The sequence below is a fragment of the Heliangelus exortis genome, chromosome 26, assembly GCF_036169615.1.
Source record: "Heliangelus exortis chromosome 26, bHelExo1.hap1, whole genome shotgun sequence".
NCBI lineage: Eukaryota > Metazoa > Chordata > Aves > Apodiformes > Trochilidae > Heliangelus > Heliangelus exortis.
This window is the reverse complement of record NC_092447.1, coordinates 1,574,451-1,598,457: the sequence shown is the minus strand read 5'-3', so window position 1 is coordinate 1,598,457 and position 24,007 is coordinate 1,574,451. Positions and strand designations below refer to the sequence as shown.

Sequence of the window (24,007 nt, the reverse complement as noted above, 5' to 3'; positions counted from 1 at the left end):
TAGGGTTTGGACTTGTTTATTGTGTGATTCAGACAACATTGCAGAGAGCTGATGGAAAGCTCCTGCTGGTCCCCAGAGCTTATTCCTGAGAAGCTGTAAGTCAGAGGAGGGTCTGAGTCCAACTGCAGTGGGTTCAAGCCAGAAAGGCACCAGCAGGTTCTGTCTCTTCAGAGATGGTCAGAGCCAGCAGAAATGCTGAAGCAAACCAGGCTGTGCAGAGGTATAAAAGTTTCCTCCCAGGAAAAACCATTTTAACCCCTGTTATTCATGTCCAAGGTGTCTGCTCCACACACCTCAGCTCCTTTGCTTCACACACAGTCAGCTCCTGGCCAACAAGAGTACATTAATGCTTAATGAGTCCATGATTCTTAATGAATGATTCTATTATTATTTTAAACAATTTTCTGACAGAAATGACACCAATAACCAGTTTACACCAATGCCTGGAGCAGGTTGCAGCTGCACCCCGGGCACAGGCAGAGAAAGCAAAGAGCAAAAACTGAAATAGACCTTCAAGCCAGCAGACAAGCAGGAAAAAATAGTTCTGTGGAAATCGTGACTTCCCTCAGCCTATTTCTGAGGGTGTCAATCTGTCACTTTGCTGGAGCTTCCTCAGGGACTCTCCACCTCACTGCCTCTTGTTGCAAGGAATGGATGAGCTCAGGCAAGATGAATTTTACTGGGTGCCCATATTTCACAGCAGCACTTGTCCAACCTGCAGTGCTCTCAGCCTCAGTGTAAAGGTGGAGAAATCCTGCCAGCAAAGCAGAGGTCAGGGATACTGTGACCCCTCTACATTCTCCAAACAGCTCTGAGTGCCTGGCATCATCTCTCAGCTTCATGTCAGGCACCTGATCTATAGGCACAGTCATGACCACGAGGATGTCCCCAGCTGTGGCTCTGCCAGGACATCAGCAGAACTGCAGAAACCCATCCAGATACCCAATTTTCCAGAACCAGTCAGAATAATACTCAGAGCCCTTTCACCAAAAGCAGAAAGGAGACAAAGGTGGTGGAATTCTGATGTGCTGCCCAACAGGTTTGGTCACAACATCCTACTCTGCCCAAGGCAATTCTAGGCAGGGAATCCAGCTCAGGCAGATGAACAATTTGTGGTTTGAACCTTTCCCCACAAGCTCACAAACCACAGGACTTTATTCATTTTTCAATAGGTGATAAATGAGCTGCCCCTAGCCTGCCTCCTCACAATGACATCACACATCTGATTTAATTGGGGTGAAAGCAAAAAGAAAGGAAAAAATCAGAAGCTCCACCCTCGAGGTTGCTAACAAAATCATAAAAGCAAACTACAAAATGCCCTTAACAAAACGTTTTGTCTTGGATACAGCTCCACCTTTTGGTGCAAACCTCTTTGCAGAAAGCAAGACCAAGACCCACCATCACAGCCATGGGGGGGATGGAGCCTGGGCAGCCCTTTAGCAAAAGGAGCTCCCTCTCTGCTCCATCCTCACACCATTCCATCCCCACAGAGTTCCAAGGATGTGACTGAACACAACTCCCCTCATCCAGCTTGTGATCCTCTGTGTTTTAAAAATGGAAATATAATAAATACAGCATTGCTCATGTAACACATATTGTCTGCTCTGGGAAACAGAACTGAAAAGAAAAATAAACATAATTCTTCTTCTTCTGTGGATGTTTCCAGAGATTTTAAGATGCTGTAGTCTAGAATTCAAAGAACATTGTATGTCTCTCTAAAAGAAAAAACAACTATAAATAGCAAACAAACCCTTTGCTTCACAGATAACAAAACCACTCCACTGGTCCCATTAAAACAGAGAACTGGCTCAGATCCTCGAATCCTAAGTTTGGGATTTTTTGTCTCCAAAAGCACAGGTTTATGCTTGGACAGAACAACTTGCTGGCTCTCTGTAGTGCATGCATTTCATTCACTGAGACTGAGTGCATTTCAGTTAATTGTATCTCAGGGGTTTTCCTCTTTCCCCCTTTCTTTTTCTTTAAAAACAAGAACTTCCTAAACGTCATTAGGTGAAAAAATTCCCCAGGAGAAGGTGAGCACTACTTCAGGAGATGAACACAGGGGTGGTGGGGGGGAGGCAGGAAACAGAAGAGGCTGAGTTGGATTTTCCCAGTGCCAGATTGCAACCTGGAGCAGAACCTCCTACTGTGATTCCTTTTGATTTTCCATTTTTCTCTTCACTGGTGTAACAGGTAATAACACAAGGAGCAGCAGGGATAATATGTCTGTAGGTGGCTGCTGGGTTTCCAAATAATTCCTTTCCAATATGTTCTGTGGAGGCAGAGCAGAGACCTGACACTGAGAACTGAAAGCAGATGATGCACCCTTTATACAGCTGGGAACTTGCAGAGCGAAATCACTTCGTGGAAGATCTTTATTAGGGAATTTTACAAGCTCAATCTTTCAAAAAGAGAACTGAAGATGGCTTAGGCAGCTGTCCAAGAGCGTCAGCAGATACTTTTGGTATTTTGCCCAGGTGTGTTGCTAGCCTCCCAGTTTTTTCCTGGTTTGCTTTGACCTCCGAGGTTTCAGGATGGTGTAGTTTGCATACCAGGTGTACTGCTCTGAGAGGAAAGGGATGTAGAATGCCCGAAGCAGCTTTGAGGACCTGAAACCAGAAAGAAAAAAAAAAACAACCAAGTAATCCTTCAAGTGCCCACTAGCCACAAGGCTCAAAGTGATACAACTGAAGCTCTGCAAAGATTTGGAGTGACAGGAGGAATGGTTATGGTTCAGGGAGACCAAAGCTGGGCTGTGTAAGCATCAGCAGTTTAAGAGCAGTCCCCTGTCCCATTCTTCAGCATGCCCACTATCCATTCCAGTAGGATTAAGGGGGGGAGAGGGCAAGGAGGAGTTATAATTATCAAAAGAAACTTAGATGAGGGAGACCACTGCTGAAAGGTAGCACAGCCCTGGGGGCTTTGGTATCACCCAGGTGGGCAGCTTCCTGCTCCTCAGCACATGTGAGGAAGGTGACAGAAAGCATCCAGCTCCTGGCATCTCCTCTTCTCTACCCAATCTTTCTGTCTGCCTGTTCCTCCAGGCACATCTGCAGGGCAAACAGAAGCTCAGATGGGTGCTGGCATTCTGAAGTTTTGCTCTTGTGCTGCTCTTCTGCTGAGGGTATTGAATTAAAGAGGGACAGACTGCCCTGAAGGCTCCAAGGCTGGGTGCTGCAGGCTGCCAGCATCCTGTCACTGTCCTGCTGCTGCTGGGACCTGGCACTTCACTGCACTTTTAAGAACTGGACCACTCAAGCCTGGAGGGTTTAATAGCTGCATCAAATTAGTACCTTTTGTTTGGCTGTTAATTGGTGGAGCTGTGCTGAGTACACTACAAATGAATGCATTCTCTTACTGAGCAAACCAACAGTGAAGTCCAGGTTTGAATGTGGACAAATAGAATGGCAGCAGCAGCAGCACTGAACTTTGATAGAGGCTTCACAAATTTGAGCAACTTACTGAAATCAGAGCTGAAGCAGGGTCTTGCTTCCTCTGTATTGAAACTCATCTTTAGGATCAGCTTTTTGGTAAACTATCAGCCCCTGCCAGACATTCAGTCTGACTCTATCCATGTGAAGCTTGGAAAATTTGGCCATTTGCAGCATGCTAAATGGCCAGGGATGGCACACAGATCCAGCAGGTACCTGCTGCTTACCCAGATTTGCTACTGACAGACAAGGTTCTGGACATTTTCAGAAGAAAGATGAATTGTGTTTGGTTTGCTTATTGTAAGGCAGCCTTGGGTATCTTTAAAAAATGCATTCTAAAAAACAATGGCAGGAACTGCTGCTGTGAACCAGATCTCCCCAGAGGCTCCCAAGGTTCTTAGAGAGTTTTACTGTAATTCATCTGAGAACAAGCACTTCCTGATCTCCTGCAGCTTGGGGTATCCAGGAAAAATATCTTGGGCCATCCAGGAAAAAACTGGTGATAGCTGCTTGCACTGGCACAGCACCACTCAGCAGAAGGGTCCTGTTCTAGCAGAAGCCACCCAAGCACAAAGGAAGGAATTTTTCAGTTGAAAGGTTCCCTCTTTAGACAGAGAGACAGACAAAGCCATATTCTTCCCATCCTGCAGAAGGGAAACTGAGGCAGAACATACTGTCTATCCATCTCCATTCTGAATTGCTAAACCTTACAAGTCCCACTTCTAACTGTGAGGCTCTGCCTCCCCTCAGCATCCAGCATCCTCTAAGCTTGCTTTTTGCCAAGCTCTCAGCTTGTGCTTCAGGATCTAAAAATGCTGATTGCTTCACTTCAAAGAACAAAAAACTCGATGATAATACTCAGGCCCTTCACAAATTGTAAAGCACCCAGCAAAGTTCCTAAATAAAAGAGTCACTGGAAATGGTTGCTCTTTCTGAATTCCTGAGGTGCTGGAATCGGGAACACGTTCAAAGCAGAATCTCTCAGAAGCAAATAACTAGGCAGAAGATGGTAATTTTGGGGTATTCTGAACAAGGAACATTTTTTGCAGCTGTCATTTCCTTGTGCCTGGAAATTGGAGGTCAGCCCTCCCCCCAGTCACTAGAGGCAAAGGCATCCCTTTGAAAACAAGTGCTTGATTTTCCTCCTCCATCTCTTGTGGCTGATGAACATAATGTCATTGCTGAACTTATTCTGGCATCTCCTCCTCTGAGCCTGACAACCACCACTGCTACCATGGCTGCTCTCCATGAATGGTGTGGTTTCACTTCAATTCCCTTCAGCAAAGAAAAAAAGAAAAGAAAGAAAAACAAGAAAAAGGAACTGGGTTGAAGATGCCTGGGATGCTGCTTAAAACAAGGAAAATGAAAAACACAGAATACCAGCTCCATGGCAAGACAGGGACAGAAACCAGTCTAATTGTCTGGAGCTCAGGGCGTGTGCTTGGGTTAAGATGAAGTAATTTTTTGAGTTACCCTTGGGTAGTTTAGCTCAGGAACAGAGAAGAAGGCAGCACCTTCAGCTGATGGCTGATGTCCCAAGTATACAGTCAGTGTGTTTATCCTCAGTGCCTCTCACAGCTCTGCAGAAACACTGCTGTCCTCTCAGGCTTTCCTATTCTTTATACTTTTTGTGAGAAACACTCTCTGTCATTTTTACTTGTTGGTATTGTGAAATATAGGTCCAGTGCAGCTCCCATGGCTGTGCTGACATGGCCCTTATGGCATCTGTTCAGAATGTGCAGGGTTCAGCTTTGCTGTCCAGAACAAAAGGATATTGCAGCAGCTGGCAGTAGCAAAAATCTCCTCCTAAATAAGCCAGCTCAGGGTAACCATCCTGAGTTTGCAGAAAGCCTGAAAACCAACCCTGAGCAACAAAAGTACTGCACACACTTTGAACTTTGCTGGCAACTCAGCCCCAGTTAGCAGCAGTTTAAATGTTCCCTGTTTAGAACTTTATATCAGCAGTGAATGTTTTCAGGTGCCCCCTCCCAAGCTCACAGACTGACACAGCATGGAAGCAGCCAGAGGAACATGAAATGCTGGGAAATTCTTCCAAACTGCATCTTGTAACCTGAACTTCTCAGAAAGAAGCAGGAGAAGGGAGAAAGAAATGGCAGAAAGAAGAGGCAGGAGGAAGCTGAATCTCTGCCACATGGGCAGGACTCAGCTATGGGCATGCACAGGAACCTCATGAGCAAAGCTCTCTGGAAACCCATCAGCATTCCTCTAGGTGTCAAGTTTTGTAGCAACCATGCACCTAAGAAGTGCCTTGTAAAACAAAAGTAGGGAAAAGGCAAAGTCTCTTATCAAACCAGGGTAATGATACCTCAGAACAAGGTGACCGAATCATTCATTTTGCACTAAGAATATTTATTTTGACAGAAAACCCAACCAGACGACTCAGCCCAAAGAGCTGGGAAATATCTGCTCCTCAGTGGGGAGCTGTAATATATTTCCCCTTTTCTGTGCCAGATTCAGAGTTCTCAGCCAATACAGAATTAAATGGACCTGGACAAAGCAGCTTCCTGAGGAGCATAATTAGCTGGTGGCTGGGAGTGCTCTCTAATTCAATTAACAGAACCATTTATCAGAGCCAGCTGAGATTTACATTTGCTCTTGCTGACGTCAATGTGAGACTGGCAGGGAGTCCCAGAAGCCTCCAGTTCAGCAGGAGAGAACTGAACTGCCGGGGTCATTTATTGTCAAAAAGAAGAGCTGCAGTATGGCTTTGGGTGGGAAGGTGTCTGATGGTTTGTTTTGGTTTGGTTTTTCCCCCCAAACTCTCTTTGCTGTGCGAGGCTCTGAGCTGCAGACCTGAAATCTACACTGGCAGCTCCCTCCCAGCTCAGCTTCTCCTGTTCCTCCTTCCCTTTTGTGAAAAAAAAAAGCTGCATTTTCATAGTGTTTTCACACTTACTTCATAGGTAGCAGGGGACACTTCCAAATCATTGTGTGGGATCAGGTGCTGGAGCTGGGAGATGTCATTCTGCTGGGCTGGAGGGGAAGGTGCACACTCCCAGATGAGTTTAAGAGACCTGGAAAGTCAGGGCAGCACCAAGCTCCAGATGAACCCCTCAATCACTCCTCCACCCTACCTCTTTTCCAAGGGCCAAATTATGGGAAGAAATTCAAATACCTGACAAAAATGATGAAGCAAGCAATCCCAAAAGAGTCTTTCTCAAATTTCTCCTGCTCATGCTGTTGGGGATAGGATGGCAAAGGGGGCCTTGACCTTGTCTGTAGTATCCAGTTTGGAATGTGATGCCTTTAGATGACACACTGGCTACACACAGGGCAGGTCAGACCTTGTATGGTTTTTTCTTTTTGCTCTTCAGTGCACCAGGAGTTAGGTTGGCAGGAGGAATGCTCTGAGGTTTCAGGATCTGAGGATCTCAGCTTCTCACAACAAGCTGCTGCTCCATGGGAAGATGCTACCAACAACAACCCAAACCATCCCTGTACTGAGTGGGTTACCCAAGCCTGGCTGCAGGCTTGCAGAGATACTTAGGTAACAAGAAACAGTTTGCTGTTTGCTATACAGCAGGGCACAGCCTCCAAGGGGACTTAAAATGGGGACAGGAAAGAGCTAATGGAGGTCTCTCGTGAGCTTTCATCAAAAAAAAAAATAAAAATCAAAGCCTGTGGGTGGAGGCTGAAAGTGCAATAATCCAAAAAGCTACATGAGACAGACCAGCTCCTTCTTTATCAAACATCAGCAAAAGTACAGGAAAATTGAGCAGAAATGGAAGGAAGCCATGGAGAAGTCTGTGAGCTCTACAACCATAGCAGAATAATTCATTTTGCTATTATTAGGCAGTCTGGCATCTCTGTGGCAAACAGCCACTACCTCTGAAAGCACCCCTGGAAAATTGCATCCTTAGGATTAACCCAAGGTGTCCCAAAGGCTCACTTGGACTCAACTCAGTGCCTCTTAATGACACCAAAGGACTTGAGCTCAGGTCCAAGCAACCAAAGCTATAGCACAATAAACCCACTTAAAAACCCAGGAATCTGTCTCCAAAGCAGAAGTGAACATTCAGGGCTATATGCTCTACACAAGGAGTTCTTTGCCAAACCTTTATGCAGATGTTTCACTTGCCTCATCAATAAGACTCATTGGCCACCTCCTTCTCCTTTCCTGAAGTTCTGCCCAAATTTATTAGCAGGTCTCTTGGAAAACATAGCTCATGGGAACCCTTGCCAAGGAAAGTTGTTTGTGTCAGCAGGCTGGGAACATTAGAGCACTCCTGGGACTTGCTCTAACATTACCACTCTTTCTCACTGTTCAGCTGCTGTTACCAGCTCCCCTCCAGGGAGCCCTTATTACTAGGAAATAAGAAGGTCTCACACAGAAAATAGAAGGGCACTGAACTCTGTCAGTTTTTTTACAGAGATTTTTCCAGTCAGCCTCTCTGTCCTGTTATGACAGCTCCATGAGCAGAGCTTTAAATGACTAAATACCCATCCCCTTGCAGCTGAGGGTTTCTGCACTTGCAGGAAGGCTTCAGCAACATTCCCAGTTGGAAAACCAAGCTTGATTCCACCCCCTGTGAGCCTGGAAGAGAGCAATGGCAATCTCTGCTTCCCACAGAAATTCCTGGTGAGACAAATGGGCAATTTGTTCAGTGAACAGCTGAGCTAATGAAGAATGGCTTCTAACAGAGGTCTCTTCCATGGATTCTCTGATGCCTAACAAAGGTGTGACCTTGCTGACTTTTCACTCCATGAGACTCCCTCCCCTCCCTCTCTGCCAGCTTTCAAAAAACTTGTAACAGCTCCTTGAGACTGACTTAACACCCCTCTTGAATTTGGCTGAAACAAGACAGCAGATCCAAAGGTCTGCTGGGAGGAGATGACATACACCTCATTTCTCTGGGGAGCAAAACAAGAAACATTACTTCATCAAGAAGTACACAGGGAGAGTTTTAAAAATAATCTCACCATGCTTCTGGCTTCACCCTTTAAAGCAACCTGGCTCATCAGTATTGCAAATACAAGTCTGACAAATGTTCCACTGGAGCCAGGAAGCTGCCTTTTCTGGAAACTGGATTCCAAGCTGGAATTTGCCAGTGTACCTTTCCTCTCTCTATAAAGCTACTTTTGCAAGCAGACAATTGAACAGAATTAATTCCCAGACCTGCCAGAAACTTGCCTTTCAAATGTGTAAAGCATACCTGGAAGCATCTAGGAAAGGCTTGTAGGCAATGGTTACCCACTCTTCTTTATTGGAGGAATATCTTGGCTCCCTTGGGCTTTCAGCTGCTGTATCCAGGTCCACCAGGTAGTGGCATTTGGAAATGTCAATCTGCAGAAGGACAGACATTCCTGTGGTTTATTTCCTGTAGGCTTCTAGTTGTATGTGTTCATTTACACAGGCTGTTACTTAGCAGTGAGAAGGGGGTTGTATTTCCAGCAACAGGTGAAATGCTTCGTGCAGAATACATAGAAAATATTTTTAATGTTCTCAAGTAAAACCTTATGGAGGAATACAAGTCATCACTAGTGCCCTGGTCATAGGAGCAGAGTCCTAAGGTCTTCCTCTGAGGAGGTATCACTGCCACCTCTCTTACTGAGGAGCTGTCAAGTCACAGAGGAGAATTTAAGGCAGCAGAACCAATTCTATTGACATTTTTCCTGGTGGTTGCTTAAGCAGCTGTTACAGACTTCTTGCAAGAGTAAGAGATGCACCTTATGTCAAAGCAAACACAGAGGAATATTTCTGCAGACCAGAACATGGATGCTGGGAGTGTGTACCAACACTGCACCCATTTGTCATGATTGTGAATTCTTTGTAATGAACAAACATCCCAAGAAACTGCCAAATACCACCTTGGAGAGGTGCTGTTCCTGCCCTGTACAGTCAAGTTGACACAATAAGAGCTTGAGCCCTGCATTCTCCAGGCTGATGATGTCTTATTCTCTCTTATTCCTTCAAACCCTTCCTTGAGGGATTCCACATTTCTCCCACGAATTTTTACTGCAAACTTCCTTGGCCATGTTTTAATTCACTTTTCTGAAGCACCTTTGGGGTTTATTTTAACAATTGAGGCTGAAAACAATTTAATTAGGTGGATAGCAGATGGCTCCACAGCATCACAACTGAGTGGCAAATGAAATTACACCATGGGACATCAGCTGAGGAGAATGTGGAATCCACTTCATGCACTGTATGAGCAGAACATTCCAGGCCCTGAGAGAGGTTCTGGCTCATTAGTAAAGATTCCCAAACCATTAACCAAGTTTTTCTGTAAGTGATGTAGAATCACTCAGAGAAAGACAAGTTACTGCCTCAAGCACCAAGACTGATCTCACTTCCATCATTCAACTGTTGTGAACAAAACCAGAGATGTTTGACTGATCAGTCAAATGCTTATTTAAAAAATGAGAGCAAGTTTCAGATGGCTCCTACAGTTCAAAACAGAGACAAGGGAATTGCAAAAGAAGTTAAAATAAAGTTTAAAGAAAACTTCTTCTGAAGTCAGGAGTTCTTAACAGTTTCAGCTTTTAAGCCTTATCTCTGTTGCTGCTTGGATCCATCTTTGTAAGAGATAACACTGCTTATTTCTTTCTTCAGAGACAAATGCATCTCCCCAGTAGGACAAGTACAAGTTAAGTGGTGTTCAACGTGATTAAGGAAATAGGAATTGCAAAATCAGAAGATAAAATCACTCTTTTCCCCAGTGTCTCATAGCAACAGAAACACTGATATTTGCTCTTCCATTTTCAAGCAAAGTATTACACTGAAAACAGAGAGATCAGTCCCATTTCTGCTCCCATTAACTGTCTATGGCTCTGAGAATCCTTTTGAACCATTTGTTTTCTGCCCTTTAAATGACAAAACAGACTCATGCTATTTAGATTTATTCACTATGATAGCCCTTTCAAAGTGCTTGCTAAGTTGTTTTTCTTTTTAAACCTGAGCATGCTTGCACTTGTAAGTTCACTAAACTTTAGAAAAGATCTTGTTCTTTTGGTGTTATTAGCAGGTCAGAAAGTTTTAAAACTCCATTTAAAATTGTCACTTAGTAGCTCATTTCTAATGCCACAGGCCCTTTGGCTTCCATGAGAAATAACAAAATTTTAGGATGACATTAAGAAGCAACCACAAAACAAAAGTGTGTTTAGCTCCATTAGTCACAGGCTGTGCCCCAGCCAGCTGTCTGGGCTAAAAATATGCCCCAGTTAAAGATTTTGTAAATTAAATGCAGTGCAGCAGAAAGCTCCTCTCAGGTGGGAACACACCTCCTGCCCAGTTCCAGTAACTACAGAATGAGGCTCAGAACAAGAAAGCTTTAACCCAGCAGACTGATCCTGGCTTTTACCCATCCCCTTCTGTGGGTGTGCAACATCCAACTGGATGAACCAGGAGCCCCAGCAACCAGCAGATGCTGCTCTGTTCATCCAGAGACCTGAGAGTGCTCCCTGGAGACTGACACACCAAAGTTATCCTTATTTAAAGGTGCTAAGAAAGAATGAAGGAATCTGCATTTCTCAGCAGTTCCTCTCATTCAACCCTCAGGACATAAAAAGGATGACTAAACATCTAGAGAGCTGCAAAAAAACATTTATTGCCCAGCTAAGATTTAACCTGCCAAATAATTTTAAAAGATGTTAGCATTTTATTAATAGAACCTAGATATTCTACTAATAAAATTATGCTAATTTTATTAGTAGAATGTTAGGTATTAAACTTCCTTTAAAGAAGAAAAAGGAAAGAGGAATAGAATCCTTACATATCGAGAGGGCTCCTCCTTGTTTTGGTCGTTCATGTCAGCAGGAATGATCCGTGTGGCCATGGCTCCTCTGGCAAAGGGCTTTGGTAACTGACCCCTGAATTCTGAGAGGATGAACTGGAGCTGCCAGCTGCAGAGAAGAGTGTCAGAAAGCCCCAGGTGCAGAAGTCAGTAATATTTTTGTGTGTAGAAAACCAAAAGCATCACCAAGGAGATTCCATTTCATGCCCTGCTAGAGGAGCAGTCAGACTACAGATTTTCAGTAGCTTGTGGCTGGCAAAACCTGCTGGAATCTTCTGGTTTGGATGTCTATCCACAAAGATACCAGGTCTTTAAGGTTCCTCCCACAAATACTTAGGAATCCCTTATGAACCTCACCAAATTGTACCTTTTACATTACTCAACTTACTTATCTGGGAGGAGAAAGCTGCTTGGGAATCTGTGCCACTCCTTTCCCACACAGACATTAATGGGTCTCCCCTCTGGCACAGTGTGAATGCTTGGATCAGTAGCAATCCTGTGAAACTCTGGGTACAGGTCCAGGGGCCCGTGGTAGCCTATGGGAGGCAGAAAAATGCTCAAGTAATAGGTGATTACATGGCTGCTTTGAAAGACTACCAAAAAAAAAAAAAAAATTGGTGATACAGAACTTTCTGACTGATAACTTCTCAAATAAATGGATTGGTCTAAAAGTGGCCCGAATTCCAAAGCTCCCCCTCCTTTTAGAAGTGCTTCTACCCTACAACTTTTATTCACCTTCTCTTCTCCTGACTGACAATATTGATGAGGCAGGAAGCTTCAGTGCATGGCTCTGTTTCAAGAAAGTTCTTCAGGACTGTGCCTAACCCACCTCCTTAAGGACACATCACCAAATGACAAATTTTACATGGGAAAATGCTTTTTCAAGGGGGATCTCGTGATGGAGAGTTAAAGCATTTTGCTTTTGTGCTGCTCTGAGTCCAGGGTTTCTATCCACAGAGTTCATCTGGCTGCCTGAAACACCACCAACCTCTGAACAAGGCAACAGAGCGTGAGAGTGACAAAAGGCCAAAGAGCAGGACAGTCCCCAGAGCCAGCCAGTTGGATGAGACCGTGTAGTGCTCCAGGCGGTAGCGCTGAAATACGAAGTGGTAACACTTCTGAGTAAAGAGTAAAAAAAAAAAGAAAAAAAAAATAAATTACTCAGACTCTGGTAAGTGTAGCAAAATTCTATTTTTCACAAGGATATTACAGTAGTTTCATCTCACACAAGATATTTGGTCCTCGTTTTTTTTCAGTCAGACCCATAAAAAAAAACTGCCCAGAAACTCACATGCTTCAGTCACATTTCTGAACTGATAATCTACCTGGGATGGGAGTACAACTCTAACTCAGCGTGAAATAATTATTGGCAGGGAAATATTCTCAGCCACTTATCACTTCATACAATCCCAGACAAGCTCCTAATGCAATCACCTTATAAAGCCATGAAATTTGTTGTTTTTTTTTTTTTTTGCCAGGCCGTTCAATTGTGAAGTCTGAGATTATTACATGAACTCCTTCTGTATGACACTCAGGAGGGAAATCTCCCAAATTTTTGCTTTTATGTCACATCTTACAGGGTGCTAAGTTTTTCTCAATTAACCCATATTGGAATATTATGGTTTTTTAACTAGCAAAATCAGCAATGCACAACCCCCCCCACTGCACTGTTGGAACAGCTGTGCATTCAGCTACCAGAATCATCAAAAAAAGAGAACTGTACCAGCTAACAAATTAAAGACAATGATCCAAAGTTTGCATAGGATAGTCCCAAACTGTAACCACTGCAGATTGTGCCACAGACAGAGATATTCCACAGATGTTCCCAAACTCTGGGAAGCAGTGTTGAGGCAGTCAGCTGGTGGCTGTGCCTCCTAAAACACAATTTACACTAAAACCCACCTGAAGAGCTGACAGAGCCACAGCACTGCAGAGACAGATGAGGGGATAGATGGGAAAGAGAAATCTCTCTTCTTTGTGGGGCTGGCTGAAGAAAATCATGATCCAAATGTACATGGGAGCAAGTGTCAGCCAGTAGGGACGGCCCAGGTTCTGAACTGAAAAAAACATTTATCAAAGTAGGAAAGTTAGACTGGGAGGTTTATCCTGCCCCTCCTCTTGCACAATCATTTTTCATGTTCAAAAAACCTTCTGCAGATCCAAGGCACAGACAGAGCACGTGCTGAGAAGCTAAAACCCAGGTAACATGTCCAAATAGTCCAGAATTCGGATCAGGTAATTTTTGTAGATTCCTACAACAATTTCAGCAGATTTTAGGGGACAAAAAGCAGGAAATAAGAGACTGCATTACTGAATCCAAGCAAGAGACAAAAGCCACACAGAACTGACACGTCTGAATGGGTAATCAGGCAGGAGATTTCCTGCTGTGTATTATGCTACATATCCAAAGATCACAAAGGATCTCTCTCCTCTGGACCTACCCTTCCATTTACAAATGGTTGTTTAGTGCCTGATGTTTCCACAACCTTCATTGCTTCATTACAAAAATAACAGTGTGAGGAGGTCTCTCAGGCCCATTCAGCTGAACGGAGGAAATAACTGATGCAAAAATAACAACAATTACCCTGAATTTTAGTCACACTGAGGAGGGTTCTACAGTGCTTGACAATTTCAGTCCCTTTTCTGCCCCCTTGCAACTCCCAACAGCAGAATTAAGCAATTAAGCTGAGGGCATTTCACAGACAATCAGAACAAAGCCCTCAGCAGAACTGCTCCTGCTGGGAAGTACAAGAACCCCAAGTGAACAGCAGGAAATCTCTCATTTACAGGAGCTCTGACTGAGCTTTTACTGCTTTCTGACAGTATGTCAGTTCCATCCCAGGAACAGACATAAGCAAATAACCTGTTGGCATGTATTTTCAGCAAGGCTTTTGGTGCTATTCTTGTTCGTATTCAGTAAAAAATCAGAGCAAAGCAGTGACTGGATTGATGAATTTGAAGGCTGCTGATTAATGAAGCTTCCTTAGGAAAACAGCAGAGAAGAATTCACGTTTCCTCAACACTTTTTTCCTCTCTAAGAGTCCTTTGCCAAATGTCATGTGTCTAAACTGATGGCATTCTATTTAGAAGAAAGCTCAACATGAAGCAGGGCTGGTTCCTGCTTCTCTGCTATCAGATTATCCACACCTCAGGAGACACTTCCTTCCCAAGGCATGGGGCAGCAAGATTCTCCTGCCAGGGCTCAGTCCTGTGAGTTGAAAAGAGCCTTTCACAGTGCAGAGAAGAGCCCAGGTTCCATCTCAACAGGGGTGGCAGCAGCAGAGAGCAGAGGATGCCTCTTTGTAGGCTCAGACCCAACAACCAAAAAGGAAACAATGGCCCCATTCTCTCAAGCTGCTGCAGAAAACATTCTGGCAGTGATAGGGAAAAAAGTAACAATAGAAGAGCCAGCAAAAGGTTCCCCAAATAACCCTAAAAGCATTTCCAGCTGCAGATAAGATGGGAACAACAATGGGTACTTAGTTCCTTTCCCCCTTAAGATTTCTGAAGGAGCTGTTTCTGATGTATTTGCATGTCTGGCTGAAGGTTATGGACCATGGAACTTGTCAAGGTTACTCTGGGCATGGACAGTTCAGCCTTGGTAACACATTATTCTCCTTGAGATGGAGGCAGGGGACACAGGAATCCTCCTCAGAGAGAAAAACATGTTTCTGCCCTTTTGCAGACACACCTCACTGTGGTGTCAATACTTAACTAATGAGCTCTAGGAGCTTTCCTCCTATTCCAAAGACTTTCCAGTAAAGGAAAGCTGCTCTTTGGCAGGCAAAGCTCTTCCTTTGGAATCAAGGTTGAGATCTGGGCTGTCTCTGCTGAGCTCTCACAGCTCTCTTGCACTCACCATGAAATTTCTGAAGCAGACACTCCATGAGACAGGTCAGTGGCAGCACAAGCAATGCCAAAATAAATGCCACATTGAAATTCAGAAAGCCATTGATGAAATAAAAGGACCAGGGTTCTGTACCTACAGGATGATAAAAAGAAACATGAGTTTTAAAATACAAGCATGTGTGAGATCTAGATATAACAGCAGCTTCAGTTCTTCTCTGCCTGCCACAGACTGAGATAATGGGCAGGAAACATCAATTCTCACCATTCCAGCACACTGGAACCACAGAATGGAAAGCAACTTCATTGTCTACCTTTTCAGAACCTTGGTCTTTTTTTTTTTTTTTACTGGTCACAGCCAATATCATATCTGCTGCCTATGAATCACATAATGGTCAGCCTTGCCCAGCATAAATCTGTGACACAGACCCACCCTTGCATGAAGAAAGCCTGCACAGCAAAGAAGTAGAGGTAGAAACTTAAAAACTATGAAATTTTACTCCAAATTTAATCTACTTGCAGAGAAGCAACAGAGAAATAAACCCAAAACACACAATGTCAGTAAGAGATCCTTGTAATTCTGCAGTGATGACGTGGATTCCATGCTGGCAGAAACAGAAAATGGACTAAAAAGGAATAAGAAAAAGAGTTCCCATTCATACTTCACCCAAGCAAAAACTCTGCCACTGGAATTCATCTAGATGCTCCTTTTGGTATCTCTTTAGAATCAACACCATTTAAAATGCTTCTAACTTCAATTTGTTCAAAGAGGAGCAAACCAGCTCTGCCTCCTAACCTTGGGTACTGGTTCTGAGCTTTGAGATGGAAATGGAAAGAAATTCCAGTCCAAGTGTCCTTTGTTTGGACTCTTAATTCTGGATGCTTAAACCCTGGAACAAGAAGGAATGCTGGTTTCTCCCCATGCATTTGCCACTCTCTGTTTGTCATTAGCTCAGTCACTCAGCAAATGTCACACTGGGGGCTTCAATCACTGCTCTGTTGTGACATGTGTGTCACACGCTGCAGCAATTTCCTGCAATCAGAGCCACTTAAATAGGGTCCATGTTGAAATTAATCAGGCAACTGAGAAGCAGCAAGGAAAACCTGAAACCTCTGCAGTTCCTACAGCTAAACATGAGGAGAAGCTGCACTGGTAGTGTCAGAAACATATCAGGACACTTCCTGAAGCATAATTCATAATTCTGACACAGCCTTACAGGCCCTGAGGTGTGCAAGGGACTCTGGTGATAAAGAGATCAGCTGAGCTGAGACAAAGCTTTAACACAAAGGCTTTTTGAGATTTTTTTGCAGTGTAACTGAACTAAAGAACTAAACACTGGAACTTCCCCTCCTTGTCCAATGAGGGGTTGTCTGCTCTGGGTGAAGAGAAAAATAAATCAAATCAAATATAGAAATAAAATAAAAATAAAGCAGTTCATTACACAGGCAAGTTAAATAATTCAGATACCAGGCAAAAAGTCATTGTGCTGGCTGACCCATTCAGTCTCAGTGCCTCCAGGGCAAAATGCTTTTATTCTCACTATCCACAACTCAGTGTGATCTGAGAAACAACAGCAATATTAAAAAAAAAAAAAAAAAGGAAAAAGATAGAGAGAACAACCCCATTGCATACAAGAAGTCCTGGCCCTGAACAATGTCTTGCAAGCCACCAAAGAACTCTCCATGCACAGGACTGATGGGCACAGACTCCCCCAGCACTGCCTGCAGCCCATGAGAAGATTTAACTTCCTGCAAGTGTCCCAGAGGCTGGAACTGAGCAGATGTGGGCTGCAGGAGAGAGTGATGAAAGCAGTGGGCAGAACACTGTGGCCCAGTCAGTTTATAGCACTGTGGTTCCATGGGGATAAGCAGCTGGAAGCACTGTCAGACACTGAGCCAGGAGCTGGGTTGAACCTTGTGCTCCCCGACAGGCTCCAGGGACACTACTGGAAATCAAACTCACAAATTGTTAGGATTTAAAAATGGTTAAGGCAGTTCAGGACAAAGCAGAGGAGCTGTAAAAGAGGCTTAAACTGAGGTGCCCCACCCTGTGTTTGTCCCAAGCTAAATGCCTGTGTGCAGCCAGGAACTGCAGCTCAGCTGTTAAGCAGTAACTAAGCCACAATAATTTGATTGTGAGTCAGAGCCCTCGTTCTAAGCAAGTCTGATTCAGTGCTAGTGTAATAAACAGGCTGCTTTCTGCATTTCATTTATTTTCACTCTATTTAAGAACTAGGACTCAACAGAGCAAGGTGTCACATAAACAGCTCCAGCACGTTCCACCCAAGCTGAGCAAAGCTTCACAAAGTGCCACTGCTCTGCAAATCACAGCCAAAGCTCAGGTCACAGGAAGCAGGACAAAACTTTGTATAAATTGAGCATTCTTAGAACGTTTGTACATAACAACATCCCAAAGCCTCAGAACTGGGCTTAGGGATATACACCTGGAACCCACTTTCCCTTGGCTGTCAAAATCCAATCAACCAAAGAAGCATTTCTTGCACAGACTGTATTTATCCAGAAAGAGTGTATTGCTAAAGATGCACACACATAAAAACCACAAGTGAACCTCGTCTCCAAAACTCCAATCAGAAGGAAAAACACTGTGCTGCTTACATTGAGGATGATGTGATGATATGGGACTCTGCAACCTCCTGCAGCTCCTGCTCCCATCATGTGAACGTTAGGAAATTCCAGGTCCAAAGCCAAGAAGGCCTGGCCAGCCTTTCATCTACCCTGGTAGTGTTATTCTTCCCAAGTGTTTTAAAGCTCCCTCAGCACACAGCCTTGTCCTGCCCACATTGCATTAAAAAGCAATTTCAAGCAGGCTCTTTTACTACCCTGAGGATGTTACATGAATGTCACTATGAATAAAGCACTTCAGAATAGATTGGTCCCTGGAGGCATCTGGAAACAACTCATGCACCAGTGTGGAAAAGGTCAGACACAAACCCATGCCAAAACCTATCAGAGACAGAGCCTGAAGTCTTCTTACAGAAAATTCACAGCAACACACTTCAGAGTCTTCCTGCAGAGATGAAGAACCATGGCAGAGCAGCTGCTGCCCTGCTGGGCCACAGCACAAGTAACAACTCACCACTCATCATCACCTAAACCAGCCCTTCAAATCAACCAACAAACACAGCTTGCTTGGCACTGCCAAAGCCTTGCTGCTCACTGCTCCTGAATCCCTGCCAGGATAGCTCCAAGGGCTCAGACAGATGACAGACAGGAGGCAGAGATGCTGAACCCTAAACTCCCTGAAGCAAGCCCTGCTAGAGATCTCATTCTTTTCTGCTCTTCAGCTGTAGGATAACACGATATAAACAGCTGGGTACAACCACAGCTCCCAAGCAACACAGCACAAAGGCCAGAGCTGAGATTTGGGTCACACACAGCACCTTCACAGCCAGTACCAGGGAGCCCCTCAGAGGCAGATAATTGGCTGCAGATGAGATGTCTTTATGTCTGTGAGCTCAGATTCTGCTTGCCAAAAAAGCCATAGGCTGGGGATAAGCAAGGATCCAGAGCATGGACTGGACCCAAGGATCCGGAACATGAACTGGACCCAAGGATCCAGAGACTCTGGAAGTCTGCAGAGCCCCAGCACGAACAGAAAGAACTACGATTTCTGCACAGTCACCCCACTCCCCAAGTTTCTGCACCCTAACGGTGAGGAACACCAGCCGACTGAAGGTGACAAGCCCAGAGGTACCACCGGCACCCACTCCACTCGTGTCACCCGGACACGAGCGAGAACAAAAGCGCTGAACAATGGGCTGAGAATCCCCAGCTCCAGAGAGCCCTCCTGTGGCCACAGCCGGAACTGCACCCTCTGCGGCTCGCAGGCTGCGGCTGAGTCAGAAAACGCGGTGGTAAATAAATAAAAAACCTGGAGGGTAAATAAAAAACCGGGAGGGTTGGTAAATAAAAACCTGGAGGGTCAGCGTAGCAACAGTAGCAAGAAACCTGCCCCCTGCCTTCCCCACTCGTGTTATCTTTAACTCACCATAGAGATCCGGGCCGTGAGGGGTGAAGACGTTGTATAAAACAATGTTGAGAGGTGCAACCACCAGCTTCCCATAGTAATAGCTGTCCACAACTACCAAGGGCACCTGGAAGAAAGCATCTAGTATTTACAGTGCCTGAGGATCCTGGATGGCCTGCCCAAAAGCTCTGTGTGATCTTTTCTTAATGGAATTCAACCCCTCTATTGCAAGCCAGATCCATTGCCTCTTGGCCTTGTTACAGGCTCTTACCAAAAACAGGATCAGTGACACCACACACCAGTTTAGGAAACTTTTCCACCTCTGCTTCAGTATCAGCAAGTCAAAGGCAATAGGAAGCCTGAAAGAGAGAGCAGGTATCAACCAGAGACTTTGTCTGTCCCCACTGCAGCAAGCAAGGAAGTAGCTGGAAGAGAACCATCACTGCACTGGGCTCTTCTACTCAATATTCCAGTCATCCAACTCAGGTCTTACTCTAAGTATATCAGGCTCAGGAATCTTCCCTATCTAAGTTGTTCAAAAGCAAAGAATTTGGGCAATAGAAGCCTGTAGCAATGATCTTGGACCTGGCTGACAGCTCAGTCCCTGCTAATTTCTTCCTCAAGCTCCCCAGCCCCTACATTCCCCCCCAACCAGACAAAAATTTGACAAAGTGCTCAACTCCTGAGTCCTTACCCCAGAGCTGCACTGAAGGGCCAGCCCAGAAGGGCTCCAGCAGCCACCCCCAGCACTGCTACTGAGGTCTTGTCCATATACCAGCCAGTCATGGCAACCACTGTGGTGTACATGCAGAAACTGCTTGGGAGGAAGGCTGCAATAACAACAAAAAAAAAAGAAATAAAGAGGTTAGTACATGGCAGGAAAACTGCTCAAGGCTGTTCATCATCTTTCATTCATTCCATTGGAGCCAGGTGCTGGTAGGCTGAAGAAAACCAAACAAACCCACTCAAGTAGCAGTAGAATCTGTGAGCTGACTGGGCACAGTCTCTGAAACAACTGGTTAGAGACTGGTGGAAAGTACATGGAGAACGAGGAGACTTATGACCCTCCAAAACCAACGAAGGGAAAGGCCTTTCTCCACTCACCATAAACAAAAAAGGTTAAAATATGAACTCACAGCATCCCTAAGTTGGGGTGTTTCTCCTTTAAGTTTCTGGATGCACACAACACAGAAAACCTTTGCTCAAAGTCTCTCTACTCTACTCAATAACTACAGCAGGAGCTTTAGAAGTCTTAGGGTGGCTGGTTAGGCAAATGGGCACAACCAGCCAGAGGGGACAGGACACAGAGGCAAATAACAGTGACAAAAGATGACCTTCCTTCCTTGGATTAAAATGTTTTCCAGGAAGGTAGGGCCAAGCCACTGTTTAAAAGGCATTGACCATTGCAGAGAGACTGGAGGCAGAAATGGAAGCAAACATGCCCTGGAAATGGAAAGATACACAAGAGTGATGCAGGAGACATCATTTCCATCAACATTTATTCTGTCACCACACCTGCCATGAGAAATTCCTGTAACAGAATCCAACAAAGGATTGACAGCAAGATATTTTAGTTCTGGGGATTTGCTTCCCTCTGGACTTGTCTTTTGGTTTCTTTGGACAAAGTCACTGTCAGTGTCCCTGCTGAGCAAACATACCTGCAGAGGAGCAAAACATTCCAGTGCTGAGCACTAAGAAGGCCAACATCAGCCTGCCAACATGCAGCCCAAACTTCTTGCACACAGCCCTAAGGAAGCAAGAGACCACAAAATATCCTCAGTACATTAAAAAAAAAATCCCAGTATGCAATGTATGATGAACCACAACCCACGGAGCACCCTGAGAGCTTTCAGGTAGGTGATTCTCATGCTGAAGGCAACCTGAAGAGCATGACTGCCCCTGGCCTGGGATTTCAGATCCTTATTAAGTGCAAAGATCAAGAACAGACTTGGCTAATCCCAGTTATGCTCACGGAAATCTCAGGAACTCGGGGAGTCTGCACTCCTGTAGCAAAATCAATCTACCTATGAGTATAACCCCTCACAAAATCCCATGGTGATTTTGGGTGACCCCATGGTGATCCCATAGTCTGATTTTGGAAATCAGACTATTGTCAACAGAAAAGTCAGGCAAAGTAATAGTTTGAAAGCCACAAATGAAGAGGCAGCAATTAAAAATAAAAATCCAGCTTGGACAAGGTAATTGTATATTCAGGCTACTGCTTTTAGTGGTAGATACATTAGAGACAGCAAGAATCAATGTATCTCACTAAGATTCACTATGATAAGCAGCCACAGCACCAGTCTCTCCTCCAGCACAGCTCACTTCACAACATTCTCACCCTGCTTGCTGCTACCAGTGAGAAAATGAGGGCAGTCAATAAAAATGATGGAGTGGAGATGTGGGTGGCAGATCTGAGAGTACAACTTTGTGCCAACAGCAGAGTTCTGACCAGTAGTTCATTAAGTCATCACTAGAACACATATTTCCAAGGTTCCCTGTTAAGTAGCCCAATTTACCAGACACATTGACACACGAGCTGCAGAGTGTATTTCCTGTGGGATAATGGAACATGTCACTCACATTGCTTCAAAACACTCACTGGAGAGAACTTCTTACACTCACTTGTAGAAGTAGAGTTCACAGATGCAGCTCAGGAAGGCGAGGAAGCATCGGAGGAAATAGAAGATAAGAACCTAGGAGAGATGTTTAGAGTCTGAACAAGGTTTGCAATGAAGCTTGGGCACCTATTGCTAACAAGAACAAGAAGTCTGAACCAGATGGAGCAAGTCTGGCAGTGGAGAATGGGGCTGTTCTTATGGACCCAAATCCCACACCATAGGATGATGAAGATCCTAATGCTGAAGTCTTTTATAACACAGAAAGTGAACACAGTCCCCTGAACTTTCCAGAGCTTCTCCTCCTGTTTTCTGTTGTGCAGAAACGTGCCAAGTATGGCAATGCAAATCCAAGCAGAATGCACACTCAGTGCTTTTTCTTTCACATTCCTCTGAGTCCAGCTTGCAATACCCTTTGCATGACATTTATTTTTTATAACTTAGTGAAATAAAGCCAGAAAACAGTCACTGATAGCTGGGGTAGAAAACACTATGGGCTTCTAAAAAATCAGTGTGAAACTCAGCAGGGTGATGAGGCCATGGCTGCAAGGTAACTGTCTTCAGACCTGCAGACACTCAAAAGGCCAAGGAGCTGATACCCCTCTGAGACATCTTCTCAATTAAACTGGAGCCTGACAGCATTTCCCTGCAACTTCCCAATTGCTTTTCCTTGGATCCCATTGAGCCAAAATGGCTCACAAAGCCTTGCAAGCCCTTACAGGGAGGGCAGGGTTTGTAAAGAAACCAGTATTTTGTAAACACAAAGTCTCATCCCTCTGACAACAAACAAAGCAGCAGATTGACACAGAGCAAAGGCACCTTCATTCATCACAGAAGAAAATGTGATTTAGCCATGTGATTTACCTTGTTGGTTTGCAGAACTCTGGCATGGAACAAGGCTGGTAAGGCATGGAGCCACAGGTAAGCATAGGAACGGATGGCATAGGCTGGAGAGTATTCCCAAGTCTGAAAGCCAGTTCCATAAACGAGGTAGTGTGTCTATTGATGGAGACCAAATAAATAAAAATACACCACACAGAGCAGACAGTTTTGCGTTTCCCATCTCTGAACACTGAAATTTCTCTTTGAAACAAAGATTAGCACCAGGTTCTAAACCTGCACAGCTCAACTACAAATCTCCAAGGACCTCCAAAGAAGAAAAAGCCACTTACAGGTTCCCAGTAGTTAAATGTCTCATCACAATCCGAGATGTTGCTTAACAGAGCTGCACAGAACCTGGCTGAGATGAGACACTTGAAAGCTGTTGATCCTTCAGGAGCCCAAACTTGTCCTGTTTTGCTCCCAGACGACCTAGTCCAAAGAAAAACCATTTAATACGAACCAAGGAGGTTTTGTAACAGGATGAACCCATGTGACACTAGCAAAAGAACTACAGGACTGTTTGCAGTTGTCATTTAAGCACTGTGTAAGCACAAAGGTGTCTTTCCCCCATGGCTTTTTTTTCTCAGGTAAGAACCATCCCCCCTCCCCACACAGGAGCATCGGTTCCGAGTGCTCAGCACCCTGGATCTTCCCAAGAAGGGGAAGCAAGGCCAGGCTCCAGCCTGGGGAGGAGGAGCCCCACTGAGAGGTGACCAGGGAGACCTTTTTTTTTCCACCAGAAGATGACAACCCGGCTGGGGACCCACTATGGGCACCCCCTTGAGGGGCTGAGATTCAGGACTGGCAGGACGTTGGAATCGGGGGAAAAACCCAAAAACAAACCAAAGCATAAACAAACAAAAAGAGATAAAAATAAACAAAGGACAGAATAAATAAATAAATAGACACACACACACAAAAACCAAACAAACAAAAGATAAAGAACAAAATAAACAAATAATAAAAAACCACACACACACAAAACCCAAACAAGCAAAAGATTAAAAAAAGAAAAAGAAAAAAACACCAACACACCCCAAAAAAAAAAAAAAAAAAAAAAAAAAAAAAAAAAAAAAAGCGAGACGGAAGAAATAAAAAAAAAAAAAAAAAAAGGGAAATGGGCGAAACCCACCCCTCCCGGAAGGACACCGAGGCAGCGGTGGTGGCAGTGCCCGCCCCCCCGGTTCGGAGGAGGGGGCAGATCCCGGCCCCGGTTCCCCTCGGCCCCGGTTCCCCTCGGCCCCGCCAACACCTACTCCGTCCGGGCTTCCTCGGACCGCGGCCGGGCCGCTTCCCCTCCGCCTCCTGCCCGCGGCCTCTGCCGGGCCCCCTTGGCCGCCATCCCGGGTGCGGGAAGCCGAACGCTCCTTCCCTGCCGCGGATGGGCGGAACCGGGGCGCTCCGAAGCCTCCGGCGGCCATGCCGGGTGTGGGCAGCGACCGCGCACCGACCCCGCGCACTTCCCGCGGGGCGCAGAGAGACGGAAGT

At 44.9% G+C, this 24,007-nt stretch overlaps 1 protein-coding gene across 4 annotated transcripts; it reads right to left on the bottom strand.

The window, feature by feature from the left end:
- ALG9 (ALG9 alpha-1,2-mannosyltransferase) lies at nucleotides 1-24,007 on the bottom strand. 4 transcript variants are annotated; one of them, XR_011730668.1, is made up of 16 exons: nucleotides 23,776-24,007; nucleotides 22,810-22,948; nucleotides 22,502-22,636; nucleotides 21,645-21,715; nucleotides 20,678-20,766; nucleotides 19,714-19,849; nucleotides 19,291-19,378; nucleotides 19,041-19,146; nucleotides 15,045-15,167; nucleotides 13,088-13,242; nucleotides 12,174-12,303; nucleotides 11,574-11,721; nucleotides 11,165-11,294; nucleotides 8,606-8,736; nucleotides 6,349-6,567; nucleotides 1-2,609 (listed from the first exon to the last, which is right to left on the bottom strand). XR_011730668.1 is itself a non-coding variant. In XM_071769121.1 (15 exons), the coding sequence occupies exons 1-15, from the start codon at nucleotides 23,859-23,861 to the stop codon at nucleotides 2,486-2,488; spliced, it is 1,767 nt and encodes a 588-aa protein (XP_071625222.1). In that variant the 5' UTR covers nucleotides 23,862-24,006; the 3' UTR covers nucleotides 1-2,485. The 4 variants fall into 4 exon arrangements, 2 of the variants coding, with proteins under 2 accessions (XP_071625222.1, XP_071625221.1); XR_011730669.1 differs by having other exon boundaries at nucleotides 6,349-6,425; XM_071769121.1 differs by lacking the exon at nucleotides 6,349-6,567 and having other exon boundaries at nucleotides 12,174-12,279; nucleotides 23,776-24,006.

Excerpts from the sequence above, each read along its gene's own strand:
- ALG9 (XM_071769120.1), bottom strand. The coding sequence starts at position 23,861 with ATGGCGGCCAAGGGGGCCCGGCAGAGGCCGCGGGCAGGAGGCGGAGGG. Across the intron at positions 22,949-23,775 it reads TCCGAGGAAGCCCGGACGGA|GTCGTCTGGGAGCAAAACAG; the intron begins GTAGGTGTTGGC and ends TCTTTGGACTAG. Across the intron at positions 11,295-11,573 it reads AGCTTTCTCCTCCCAGATAA|CTGGCAGCTCCAGTTCATCC; the intron begins GTAAGTTGAGTA and ends TCTTCTCTGCAG.